Below are 12,451 nucleotides of genomic sequence, written 5' to 3' on the forward strand. Positions count from 1 at the left end.
TAGCCATTTTTAGTAAGTGCTGAAATAGAGCAATATCCATTGTTGTTCTGGGGAGTCATCCAACCTGGCAGGGGACTTTTTGTGACCTGAGGGAGAAAGAATGAGAAAGGCAGCGGCTGGCACGCCCGGAAGGGAGGGGACACGGAAGGCATGGGAAGGTCAAACTTCATTCTCCACAACCCTTGGTGGACTGGATTCCAAAGTTCGGAATCTAACACAAGTGAAGAAAAGCCCAGATTACCTTTATCCCCTGAGTTCTCCATACTTGAGGTCTTAATTTCAATTCTTCTTTCAGTTGACTAAAATAACTCTTTAGTTCATTTTTTTCTGTGAATATCTGAGAATGTTGTTATAGTGGCTTTACACACCAGTGACGGCTTCACTGTGTATAACATTTGGGTCATAATATTTTTCTTTCTTTTTTTAAAGATTTTATTTATTTATTTGAGAGAGAGAGAGAGAGAGCACAAGCAGGGGGAGCAGCAGAGGGAGAGGGAGAAGCAGGCTCCCCGCTGAACAGGGAGTCAGACACAGGGCTCAATCCCAGGACCCTGGGATCATGACCTGAGCCACCAAGGGGCCCAGTCATAAAATTTTTCAAACAGCATTCAGAAAACATCACTCCATTGTTTTTCACACATTGTATTGTGGAGGGAAGGGCAGACACAGATTTGGAAGTCAACTTTTTTCCAGCTGCTATCTTTAAATATATTGGGGCTTGGGTTTTTGTTTGTTTTTAATTTTTCCACGTCATTCAAAACTTGTGTCCAGATTTCAGTCTGCCTTCACTGCCTTGCACTGGCATAGACACCTTTTTTTTTAAACTCAAGAATTTTCTGTAATAATCCTTTGATTATTTTTGATGTACTTCTATTCCTTGTTTCTCCTCAAAATTCCTCAAAAAACCCTAAAATTCTTAGATCTCTGTTCCTTCTCTACTAGGTCAGTCCCAAAGAAATGCAAATGTGACCCCATGTGTAACTTCAAGTTTCCTATAGCCACATTTTTAAAAAGTCAAAAGAAAACAGGTGACCCTGATTTTATGAAGTCTTTGCAACCCTTGTGTCTTTCACGGACAGCGCATCTCAGTTCAGAGTAGCCACACTTCGGGGCTCAAGAGCAACCTGGGGCCATGACTTCCACCTTGGAGAGCAAAATTCTGTATCTATAACCCACCCCGTAACTGTCATTTCTGTGCTCTTGACTTTCTAGGAAAAAATCCCAAATGTGTTTCGTACCTTTCCGGTTCAATTTTCCACACTATCGTTCCTGCTCCCGAGCTACTGACATTGATCTTAGTGCTCAGGTGCCTTTTCCGTTGGCCCCAGCTCAGGTTTTTCGTCTCACGCTGTTGCCTTCTCACCACACCTGTTCTCACGTCATGACTGTCTGCTCTTACATCACAACAATCACATCTTCTTACGTTTGGTCTCCACTGGCCACAGTATGCAGCCATTGCCCCTCCTGTGTGTTTGTGGAACACAGTGTCTTTCCCCAGCTTCGTATTTGTCACGAGTTATTATCCTGACTTCTCTACATGTCTGCGGCCACCAGGAGAAAGTAAATTCTGGAGCGGGAAGCATGATGTCTGTCTTGTTCATGGCTTTATCCCCGGGCATGATGCCTGGCATGAGAAAAAAAAAAAAAGTCCTCAATAAATATTTATTGTTGAGTATTCAAAAAATCATATTTAAAAATTTTCTAGTTCCTCTAGGATATATTATCAGAGCTCTTCTTTCCTTCTGAATCTCTGCAAATGCATGCCCTTTGCCTGTTTCTAGAGTGGTTTTCCCCAGAAACCTCAGTTTGTCTTAAGTTTACTCATCCTCTGTTGTGGCGATCTACTGCTGGGTGACAAACAGCTCCAAAACTTAGTGGCATAAAGCACAGTGGTGGCAGGGCCTAGCTGCTACAAAGAAGACATGTTTTAGACAATACTCATGTGTATGGGCAAAAAAACTCGAGGACTGTATTTGTGACTATTTGTATAACAGGTTATTTTAGTTTCTGTTCTGTGGAAAGTGTAAAGCATTCCAACAAAGGGTTTTAATGTAGATTTTTTTTTTTTTTGCACCCATGCTGTTGATTGCTAAATGTAATAGTCTGATCATGACGCTGAATAAATGTGTCTTAAAAAAAAAAAACTTAGTTGCATAAATCAACAGCTGTCACTTGCTTCAGGGGTTTGGAAGAAGCTGGAACTTTCTACCAGAGCACCTACTCGTGGCCTCTCTAGAATGGCTAGCACTTGTCACAGCTCAGTTCCTGGGTTCCGGGGTGGGGCTCCAGTGGGAGCCTCCAGTGAGTGAGGGTTCTAAAACACCAAGGCAGGAGCTGTGAGGCATCTTCTGGCCAAGCCTGGGCTTGGCGTCACTCCTACCATGTTCTACTCGTTACAAGATTGTCCCTAAGGCCAGCCCAGGTTCAAGGGGAAAGGGTTCTATTTCCTCTCTCGATGAGTGAGGAACAAGGTCATGTTCAGGAGAATATGTAGGGTGGGAGATGTTGTTTCAACTCTCTTTGGAAACTATAATCTGCTACGTTCTTAAATTTGGGGGTGGAGTGGAAGGGAATCTCCTGACCCACAAGACATGCAAGCGATCCTTCATGTCACTTGATGTATGCTCAAGGACCAATGGCACTCAGGACTGGTCCTCTTGGGTCTTGTGCTGGAAGGCAGGCTGAGGTACATCCGGGAGGCTCACACCTAACAGGGGATTTCGGGGCTGAGACGTGCTGAGCAGGGACCACCATTAGGCCAAGATGCACTTGACCTGTGTGCCTCTTTCTGCTTCCCCTCCTACGCCAGATCAGTCCTTCTAGTTTGGGATGTGTTCCCCACTCTCTCCTTAGTCATTCTTTTGGTAACACAGTCTTTTTTTTTTTTTTTTTTTAAGATTTTATTTATTTGACAGAGAGAGAGAGAGATCACAAGTAGGCAGAGAGGCAGGCAGAGAGAGAGGGGGAAGCAAGCTCCCTGCTAAGCAGAGAGCCCGATGTGGGGCTCGATCCCAGGACTCTGAGATCATGACCCGAGTTGAAGGCAGAGGCTTTAACCCACTGAGCCACCCAGGCGCCCCTGGTAACACAGTCTTAAGTGAGATTTAGAGAAGGTGTCCTGGTGGGGCTTAAGGAGAACAGCTCTTGCCTTTTGAAGTTGTGACCCCACAGCAGAAGGATAGATGCCTGCTTTTCTGGTTATTTTCTAAGTCAGGAGCAGATTACGGAATCTAATTCCACTGACAATAAGTAGCAATTCATGTTTTCAGAACTCCTGTGACCATTCACCTTTTTCTGGGTCTCCGTGGGCATTTTAGTGGGAAACTGGGAGAGGCTTGCCAGATCCCATGTTCCAGGAGGTTGGGGAAGAGGCGTCTCTTCAGATTCTGTGAAGATCAAACAGACTAAGGAGAAAAAAGCATCAGTCAGTGATTCATTGGCCCCAGGTGTGTTAAAATTGTCAAGTGTTCACGTTGGTGGCCAGGATTAGATTTATTTCAAAGGATTTTTTTAATTACCAAAGTAATGAGCGCTTACTATAATAAGCAAAGAGTAGAAGTGTCTAAGTATGTATGTATATAATATATGTATAGATGCATATATTTATAAATAAGACAACTAGCAAAGCTCCCTCCAACCTTACTTCCCTCAGATAACCAGTGTGAGCGGTTTCCTGTGTATCTTTCCACCTCCCCTCCCTATCCCTCTTCTTCCTCCTTCTTTCCCTGTCTCTCACAGTCTCCTGTCTCACTCTCTTACCCTGACCATCCACACTGTATAGACCATCACCTCCCCCGACCCCGGCCAGGGTGGAAGGTTCTGATTTCATGAAAATCCTACTGTCATGTACACGTTTCTCTGAAACACCTGGCAGCCAGTACACATCACAATGATGTTTTCCTGCTACTAGCTATGAGGCACTCTGTAAGGCGAAACATTCTATAGTTTCTCCGGCTGGTTTGTTTCTGGTGTGTTTTGTCCCCTACTAACAAGTGGGCAGTAAACATGAACACCCTTATTTAGGCTTTTGTTTCTTCTAAGAGAGATTGTTTTCAGCAGAGGCTTTTTTAACCCATTCGCCTCCACTTCCCTTTCTCTCCCTGGCACTGAAGGGTTTTTTGAGTCCAGGAAAGCTCTGGGATTTCCCACTTCCCAAGTGCTTGGCCTCTCCTCTCCAGGCCCCCCAGCGGAGCTGGCATCTCAGTTCCATGAGCAGAGCCTCCCCGGGTTCGGGCTGGGCCTGCCTGGGTTGAGTGCCAGTAGCGACAAGGATTTGGAGACAGCGCTCCCTCCTGCCCGCCCCGTGTAAAGAAAGGTGCACGAAGGGGCAGGTGACTTCCAGGAGCCCTAGGGTTCTGTCTTCCGCCTTGACAAATGAGGCATAAATCTTGCATCTGTCTCTGAGAGACAAGAAACTAACTCATTCTTTGTGACTCTGCTTGAACAGTCTCCTCCGCACCCGCCTCCTTCCCTGATCCTCTGGCCCGCGCCAGATCCCCGCGAAGAGCCTTGGATTCCGAGCAGAATTCTTGGCTCCCGGTGTCCTGTGGAAATGAGCTGTGCTCAGGGCATGTTGGTATCCTCCCAGAACAGCAGGTAGAAGAGACCGCCAGACCCTGTCCTCTTCTACACACTTTCTTGATTTCCTTCTCTGTGGTTGCTCCCACCACAGGGCAGGTCTTACCTTTGCCCGGCTCAGCCCTGTCCCATCGCTGGGCTTCACTTGAACCCACAACGTCTCCAGGGGCCATTGCCAGGGATTCTCCCTGCAGAGAACTGGCGCGGTTTCCTCTAAGGTTCTTGACACATTCAGCAGACATTTACGGGGCATCTGTAATGCCCACGGCATGGTGCTCCATGCCAGGGATTCCAAGAGGAAAAGAGACCCAGGAAAGGCAGCACCACAGCAAGGTGGTAAATACACCAACAAGTTTTACAGAATGTTCTGGGTCTTTGGGAGCACAGGGCCTGGAAAGGTAGGTAAAGGCTTCAGAGAAAAAGAGGATATTTGGGCAGGTCTTAAGGAGAATACAAGTTCTGACAGGCAGAGGGGAAGGGGACAAAGGCCCTGACACATGAAAGCGGCCAGTAATGTTAGCACGGGACTGCGATGGCAAGCGGATGAACAGCAGTATGGGGACACTAGACCAGAAAGCAAGGTTTACGAAAGACTTGAAGGACCTGGATCCATTCCTTCACTCAACAAATTTGCTAGTGAAGCCTGATCCAGAAATAGAACGTGGGCCACATACAAAGGATTTAATAATTTCCTAGTAGTCGCATTAACAAGAAAAAAGCAGAAAGAAATGAAATGAGTTTAATGACATACTTTATTGACCCCAATACATCCCAAGTATTAGCTTTTCAACACCTTGTCAATATACAAATTACGTGATATGTTAAGATATTTTGTAATATGTTTTCAGTATCTGGTACATAAGCATAACTCAACTCAGATGCTAAATCTGATTTCTGGAGAAATCAGAAAATCTGAAGAAATTCTTCAGAAATCGTAGATCGTATTTGTATTTCATCAAATTTATGGTTAAGAAGGTAGGTTTCATATACTCAAGTTGTTCCATTATATTTTTGAATTTTCCAATAACTGAGTCAAGTACCACTTAAGTTAGATTGATCTTTTTTTTTCCCCAAAGATTTTATTTATATGACAGAGAGAGGGAGAGAGCACAAGCAGGGAGAGCAATAGAGGGAGAGGGAGAAGCAGGTTCCCTGCGGATGGGGCTTGATCCCAGGACCCTGGCCCGAGCTGAAGTCAGTAGCTTAACTGACTGAGCCACCCAGGCACGCCTAAAAGTTAGATTGATTTTAATTACATAGCATTAAAGTTTCAGTTCCTCAGTGCTAGCCACTTACAAGTGTTCAGGAGGCCCCTCAGACTCCCGCATTGGATAACACAGTTCTAGACTATCCTAGAAAGTCTGACCTAAAAAATGCTGGTATTTTAAATAGGAAAATGACCGATCAGGTAGGTCTTCGAATTTTTTTGATGTCTACGAAAAAGAGCAGTCATTCAAAGTTAAACTGCAGGCAAATTTCGAAGGAAGAGGAAAAGAAGGAAAGATTTTCAACGTAACTTTTTAAATGGACAAACCATGCTGGGACTTTGGGAAGTCCTATGTGCGGAGAAGCCATTCATAGGCAGACTATAAATCGTTTTTAAATTGTTGCTACTGCTTGTCTTTAAAGCCCTCTAGAGCAGAGGCATCAGAAGCCCTCTTTCCTAAGGCCTTGAGGAGGCAAGCTCTGTGGTCTGACCGGATATGCGAAATGGAGGGCTGCCCAGAAGCATCGTTTACATAACCCTAACTTTCCAAGACTGCAGCTGCCGCGGGGCCCCAGACGGCGTGCAGGTGCTGCATATTAAGGGCTTGCCCTTGCCGAGCGTCGTCTGGCAGTGAGGAGTCCTCGTGGTGGGGGGCTCCGTCTGGCTCGGGGGAGGAGGAGATTAAAAGAGGAAGAAGGTGGCGCACACAGCAATCATAAACCACTCAGTGGCAGCTTGGGTTTGTCCCAGAAGCCCCATGGCGCCAGGATGTGAAAAACAAAAGTAAAACTCAAGCAATGTTTGTAACAGCCTGGGAAATTTCAGGAAAAACGCAACTAGATCCCGCAGTGTTTGAACCAGCCCACTGTTCTATGGTTTGCAAATTCACAGAACTAGAGGGAATAGACAAAATGTGCATTTCCTAAGGCACCGTAACTGCTTTCCTAACTTAGCAATATGTTCTGCTGACTGCCGGGAAATAGTATCACTGACTGCTCTCTTTTGAGAAGTCAGGTGAAAACTCCACAGAGATTCGACCGTATTTCCTGTTCACTTGGTCTTAGCTTCTTTTACAGAGGAAAAAAAATTACAAATACATGCATACGTATATACATATATATAAATATATATATATATATTTTTTTTTTTCCCCATCCTATACTGATCACTTACTGCAGGCTTTTATATCAAGTCTCAGATCCAAAAATATAGGTTCTTAAAGTCAAAAGCAAATCCACTTACCTAGGTTTCAATTACATTAAATACATTAAAACCTCACACATGCTGACTTTGCGGAGTCAGAACTGGAGGTCTTGGGGGGAAAAGGACGTTGTGAAGCTTACTTTAACTCTTCACGGGAAAAGAGAGCTGCTAGAAAATACTACAGCATAAGCATTGATTATGGAGCAAAACCTTTCGGGGGATGTCTTATTTTCAAGTGTGCACGATTGCTGAGGAAGCCCCCTTCACACAAAACAGTCAGGACCCAGGATTCTTATCTGTTCACTAGGAAGTTCAACATGAGCAGCTTGATAGCCGGTTTCAATGTGTGAAAGTTGTAAGCACGGAGGATAGCTCCTGTAAAACTTAAAATGCACCCAGTAAGTTGGCTCTTTCCCATTTCCTTTGAGTTAGAGTAATATATGAAAATATCGTCACTTAACCGTTCCCTTAAAATATTCTCCGTGTGGGAATTCACTGAGAAGGGGGACCAGAGACCTGCCCCATCTGCCACTAACATGGTCACGGACAGTGTAAACAATGAGCCCCGAGTTTAGGGACTCTAAACCTTGTCACCCACCGCCCCCCTACGGGGGAGGGAACCTGAGAGGGGGCAGGGAAGTGTGTGAACACCTTTTCCTCCTTCAGGGTTCGATAAGCAAGGGCGGTTCCGGAGGGCAGGGACAGAGGCAGGTTTGCTGAAAAGGGATGTTTAGGAGGGCAGACACTCATTCCAAGGCGTGTCTTGTACATTCAGGTTAAAGGTAGTAAGGCATTATGGGGCAGTCAAAAGGAAAAGGAATGAGGTACTGATACCCACTAAAACAGGGGTGAACCTTGACAACATGGTGCTTAGTGAAAAAAGTCACAAAAAAAACATTTACTGTGTGAGTCCTTTTATGGAAAATGTCTGGGAACAGGCAAATCTCATCCTGAGCTATTTTTCCAGCCTCCTCTTCTCCTTCCCCCAAACCAAGCAGCATTTGCTCGGTCCTCAACACATGGCCCCTGTTCCTGAAGAATCCACGTGCTTCCAGATCCCTAGCCCTTTGCACATGCCGGTCTCTCCACAGAGAAGGCGCTCATTCTTCATCCTCTTCAGATGCAGATCTACTCCTGTAGGCCCAGCTTGACTGGCAACACCCAACGGTCCTGATGCTCACCAGTGGGCACCTCACCACCACGGAAATATGAACCGCGATTTGGAATAGCCTAGAGTATCAGAGCTGGAACCAAACCTGGAGGTTACCATGTCTGACATCAGTCCCTTTACGGAATAGAAGAGGAAACTGAGGCGTCAAGAGGATGAACGGCTGGTCTGAGTCCTGAAGCTCACGAGAGATAGTACCATGTTATCATTGCTCCTGGTACAGCATCCTTTGCCTTACACTTCAGCCCTCTTGCAATTTTTTGACTAAGCAAATATTTACCAATGACTTTTATGTACCTGTGATTGTATCAACTCATACTTCATGTAACAGAATCTGTCGGCCTCTTTATGGTCAACAGAGGTTCACCATTCCAGCTTCACTCTTTGCTGCCTCAACCGAATTCAACCATGCAGCCAGTTTGAATGGGAGACCACAGTATCATGTCGTTGACAAGTGCAAGAACTTTAGAGTCAGAGACCTGGGTTGGTTTTTTTGTTTTTTTGTTTTTTTAAGATTTTATTTATCTGAGAGAGAATGAGTGAGAGAGAGCATGAGAGAGGAGAAGGTCAGAGGGAGAAGCAGACTCCCCAAGGAACTGGGAGCCCAATGCGGGACTCGATCCTGGAAGTCCGGGATCATGACCTGAGCCCAAGGCAGTTGCTCAACCAACTGAGCCACCCAGGCGCCCTGAGACCTGGGTTTTGACCAGGTCCCTGCCACTTACTTAGCTGTATGACCTTGGGAAGTTTAATTCATCTTTCAGAGCCTCAGTTTTGTCATGTGTGAAATGGGGATGACAGTATCTGTCCTCCAAGATCATTGTCAGAATTACCTGACGGTTGAAAAGCATTTATGCTGGGGAGCAGGGAACGGAATGAGGGAGCAAGTGAGGAGGGGAGGGGCTGAGGAAGGGAGAGAGGGAATAGGAGAGTCAGAGAGGGGATGATGGAGGGCTATAGAGAGGATGAGAGAGAGAGAGAAGGGAGTTAGCAAGCAAGGGCAGAAGTGGAAAAACATTTTATTAAAAATAAATTCATTTCTTAATTAAAAATAAATAAAAGCACTTATGTTTCATCATTGGTAAAGTTTATCATTTTAGATGATGGTGATGACAACTTCCCTCAGGAAACATCCCTGCCCTCCCAACACCCTGGAAGGCGCTCCTTATCCACAAGCTCCTAGACTTACCTCAACACAGTGGCGATTCCTGGTCATTCTTTGTCTCTGCCCTTGAGCTGGCAGCTCCGTGAGAGCAGGATCCTTTTGTCTTGTTCAGCCCGGCTTCTCCAGCACAAAATATATCGTTAGCACCCAGGAAATGTTTGTTGGTTGAAAGGAAAAGGAAGGAGAGGTAAAGCAAGTGGCAAGAGGCTGTGAGGGACACAAACATCCCAGGTGGAAAGTCCTCACTCTCCTGTAAGGATCGGGGACGACACATTTATTGGGGGAGGGGCGCTCAATTTTTTTTTTTAATTTTTATGTTTTCGTTTTCGTGAGATACATCATACACAGTATTGCAAAAGCAGTGCATACGGTCTGAAGAATTATGAAACGAACACCGTGTAATCACATGGGTCCAGAAGCTCCCCCTGGTCGCCCCAGGTCACCTCTTCCTTCTTCTCTCCAAGAAGTGGTCACTTTCCTGATGTTTATGATAACCATCCTCCAGCTTCTCTCTCTGATTTACCACTCACGGACAGATCTCTAACCGACCCAGTTTCGCATTGTGTGTTCTTGAATTTGATGTAACCAGAATCGTACTGTATGCATATTCTGAGACTTGCTTCTTTCTCTCGCTGCAACTTGGGGAGATGAACCCCTGCTGCTGACTGTAGCCGTCGTGTTTCTTCCATCACTGTCCTGTTCCATCATGTGACTCTGCCCCATTTGTCCATCTACTGCTGATGGACTTCTGCAGTCCTTCCAGTTTGGGGCTATTGCAAATAACCGTCTATAAACATTGTTGTTATCTATTTTCTGGGATATTTAAATGTGGTGGGGTTTTTTTGGTGGGAGGGGGGGGGGGGGGGGGGGGTGAGTTGAGAATTTATTTTACCTTCAGGATCTGTGAAGTCCCCAGTGTTGTGAAATCGAAAGTACTTTGCACAAAGAAGGTAGACAGGAGTGGAAGAAATCAGGGTTTTTCCGAGTGTGGTCTGAGATGACCCACGGCAAAATCATGTGGAGAATGTGGTAAATATGCAGATTAGAAGGCCCAGCCCAACCCTAGCAAATGAGAACATGTGGAGATGAAGCCTGAAATAGTAGCATCCTAGCAGGCTCGCTGCCCAGCCCCCCAGTCGGAGGTGGGGTCACCAGGCCTCCTCTTCGAGTGGCTGACCCAGGTGTGGCAGGACACCCCTCAGTAGCTGGGACAGTGTTGGGAAATTCTGAGTGAGGAAGGGGTAGTAGTGTCTTCATGCCCAGGAAACCAGCTCCCTCCCAGTCTCCTCTGCCGTGGGCCCCTCGCTGGGGTGTGCCAACAACCGGCTGAGGTCCCAGCTTTCGCTTTCTTCTCTGCAGTCCCGCCCCATGCTCCAATCCCGTCCTGCACCAAATGCTCTGCAACACTCAGAAGTCTTAACTCATGTTTCCACAAGCCTCAACAATACTGTACCTCAATAAGGCACCTTGTTTTTGTTTTAAATAGATTGAGTCTTAAATCACAGCCAAACTGAACGTAAAGTACAGAATTCTCATACACCCTTGTCCCCAGACACAACACAACCTCCCCCACAATCAACATCCTACACTAGCACCCCATGTCACTATCAATGAACATACACCAACACATCATTCTCACCGAAAGTCTGGGTTATGTCAGGGTCCACTCTTAGTGTTCACGCTCAATGGATTTTGACAAATATATGATGATATGTATACACCATTAAGTTGCACTATCATAGAAATCCTCCTTATTCCACCCATTCTTTCCTCTCTCCCCACAACTCAGTCTGCTACTGTCTCCACATTTTTGCCTTTTTCATAATGTCATATGGTATGTGGCCTTCTTAGAGAGGCTTCTTGGAGTTGGAAATACAAGTCCCCCCCAAGTCTTTTTATGGCTTGGTGACTCATCTGAGTGCTACACATCCCACTGTCTGGATACCACTGTTCATCCACTCCCCCAGTGAAAGCTTAGCTTCTAAGTTTTGGCAATTATGAATAAAGCTCCTATAAACATCCATGTGCAAGTTTTTGTGTGGACATGAATTTTCAGATCCTTTGGGTAAATACCAAGATGCACAATTCCTGGGTTCTATGGTTAAGAATGTTTAATTTTATAAGAAATTGCCGAAGTGACTTCCACAGGGGCTGTACCATTTTGCATTCCCATCAGCAAAAGAATGAGCATTCTTGTCGCACCACACTTTCACCAGCCTCTGGTGGGTTTTGGATTTTGGCCATTCTAATAGGTGTGTAGTGGTACCTCCCTGATGTTTTAATTTGGACAAACCTAGTTTTTAAACAACTCCTCACTTTTCCTCTGTGGTTCTGGGCTCTATTTTAAAACTGCACAGCAAGTTATGAGCAGGTAATTATTATTAGAAATGGTCTTATCTACAAATATTTCTTAAGACTAACTTTCTAGAGGCACCTGGATGGCTCAGTCAAACGTCCAAGTCTTGATTTCGGCTCAGGTCATGATCTCAGGGTCCTGAGACCCAGCCCTGCGTCAGGATCCTTGCTCAGCAGGGAGTCGGTTTCAGATTCTCTCCCTCTCACTTCCCTCTCCCTACACTCTTGTGCTTTCTAATTAAGATCTTTAAAAAAAAAAAAAAAAGGAAGACTAACTTTCTCTTTTTCTTTTCCTTTTAAATATAGGTAAATGCAGAGGGGACGCCAGAGGAAGTTTTTCTTCAACTCTGCACAGCTATTGACTCTATTTTCTGAAGGCAAAAAAGCATGTACATTAAGGAGAGTGGAAACAGAAAAAAATATTAAAAGGTTCATCCCTTAACACAGTATGTTTCAAGTTCAACCTTTTGTGCCCCCCGCCCCAACCCTAACATTGCTGTTTGCTTCCCAACTTGACCTGAGAGGTGTCTGGAAATCATGCATGATGTATTCCGTATGATCCATGTGCGATCTTCCTCACTCACACAGCTGTCCGCCCCCCAGCACGCACACGTCTCTGTCATCTCGGCCACACCTCAGAGCTGCTAGCAGTGCCAGTCTGTGTCAATGGTGCCCTCAGGACTCACTGGAGTCTGACCATTTGGTTTCTTTCTGTCAAGCCGGGGGTTAGCGTCCCTCACTCCCCAGCACATTTTCCTTCCTCATCCCGAGACTG

The 12,451-nt window shown here is 45.6% G+C and overlaps 1 protein-coding gene across 1 annotated transcript in view; it reads left to right on the forward strand.

Annotated features, from left to right (window-relative positions):
• Window positions 1–12,051, forward strand: part of LOC111143432 (adenylate kinase 5) — a 244,372-nt gene extending 232,321 nt beyond the window's left edge. The window contains exon 14 of the mRNA XM_022497172.1: window positions 11,983–12,051. Within this exon, the coding sequence (XP_022352880.1) occupies window positions 11,983–12,051 (69 nt within the window). The remainder of the gene's footprint in view (window positions 1–11,982) is intronic.
• Window positions 12,052–12,451: the final 400 nt, after the last annotated feature.

Source organism: Enhydra lutris, unplaced genomic scaffold (assembly GCF_002288905.1).
Source record: "Enhydra lutris kenyoni isolate GAN:26980312 unplaced genomic scaffold, ASM228890v2 scaffoldscaffold9, whole genome shotgun sequence".
Taxonomy (NCBI): Eukaryota; Metazoa; Chordata; class Mammalia; order Carnivora; family Mustelidae; genus Enhydra; species Enhydra lutris.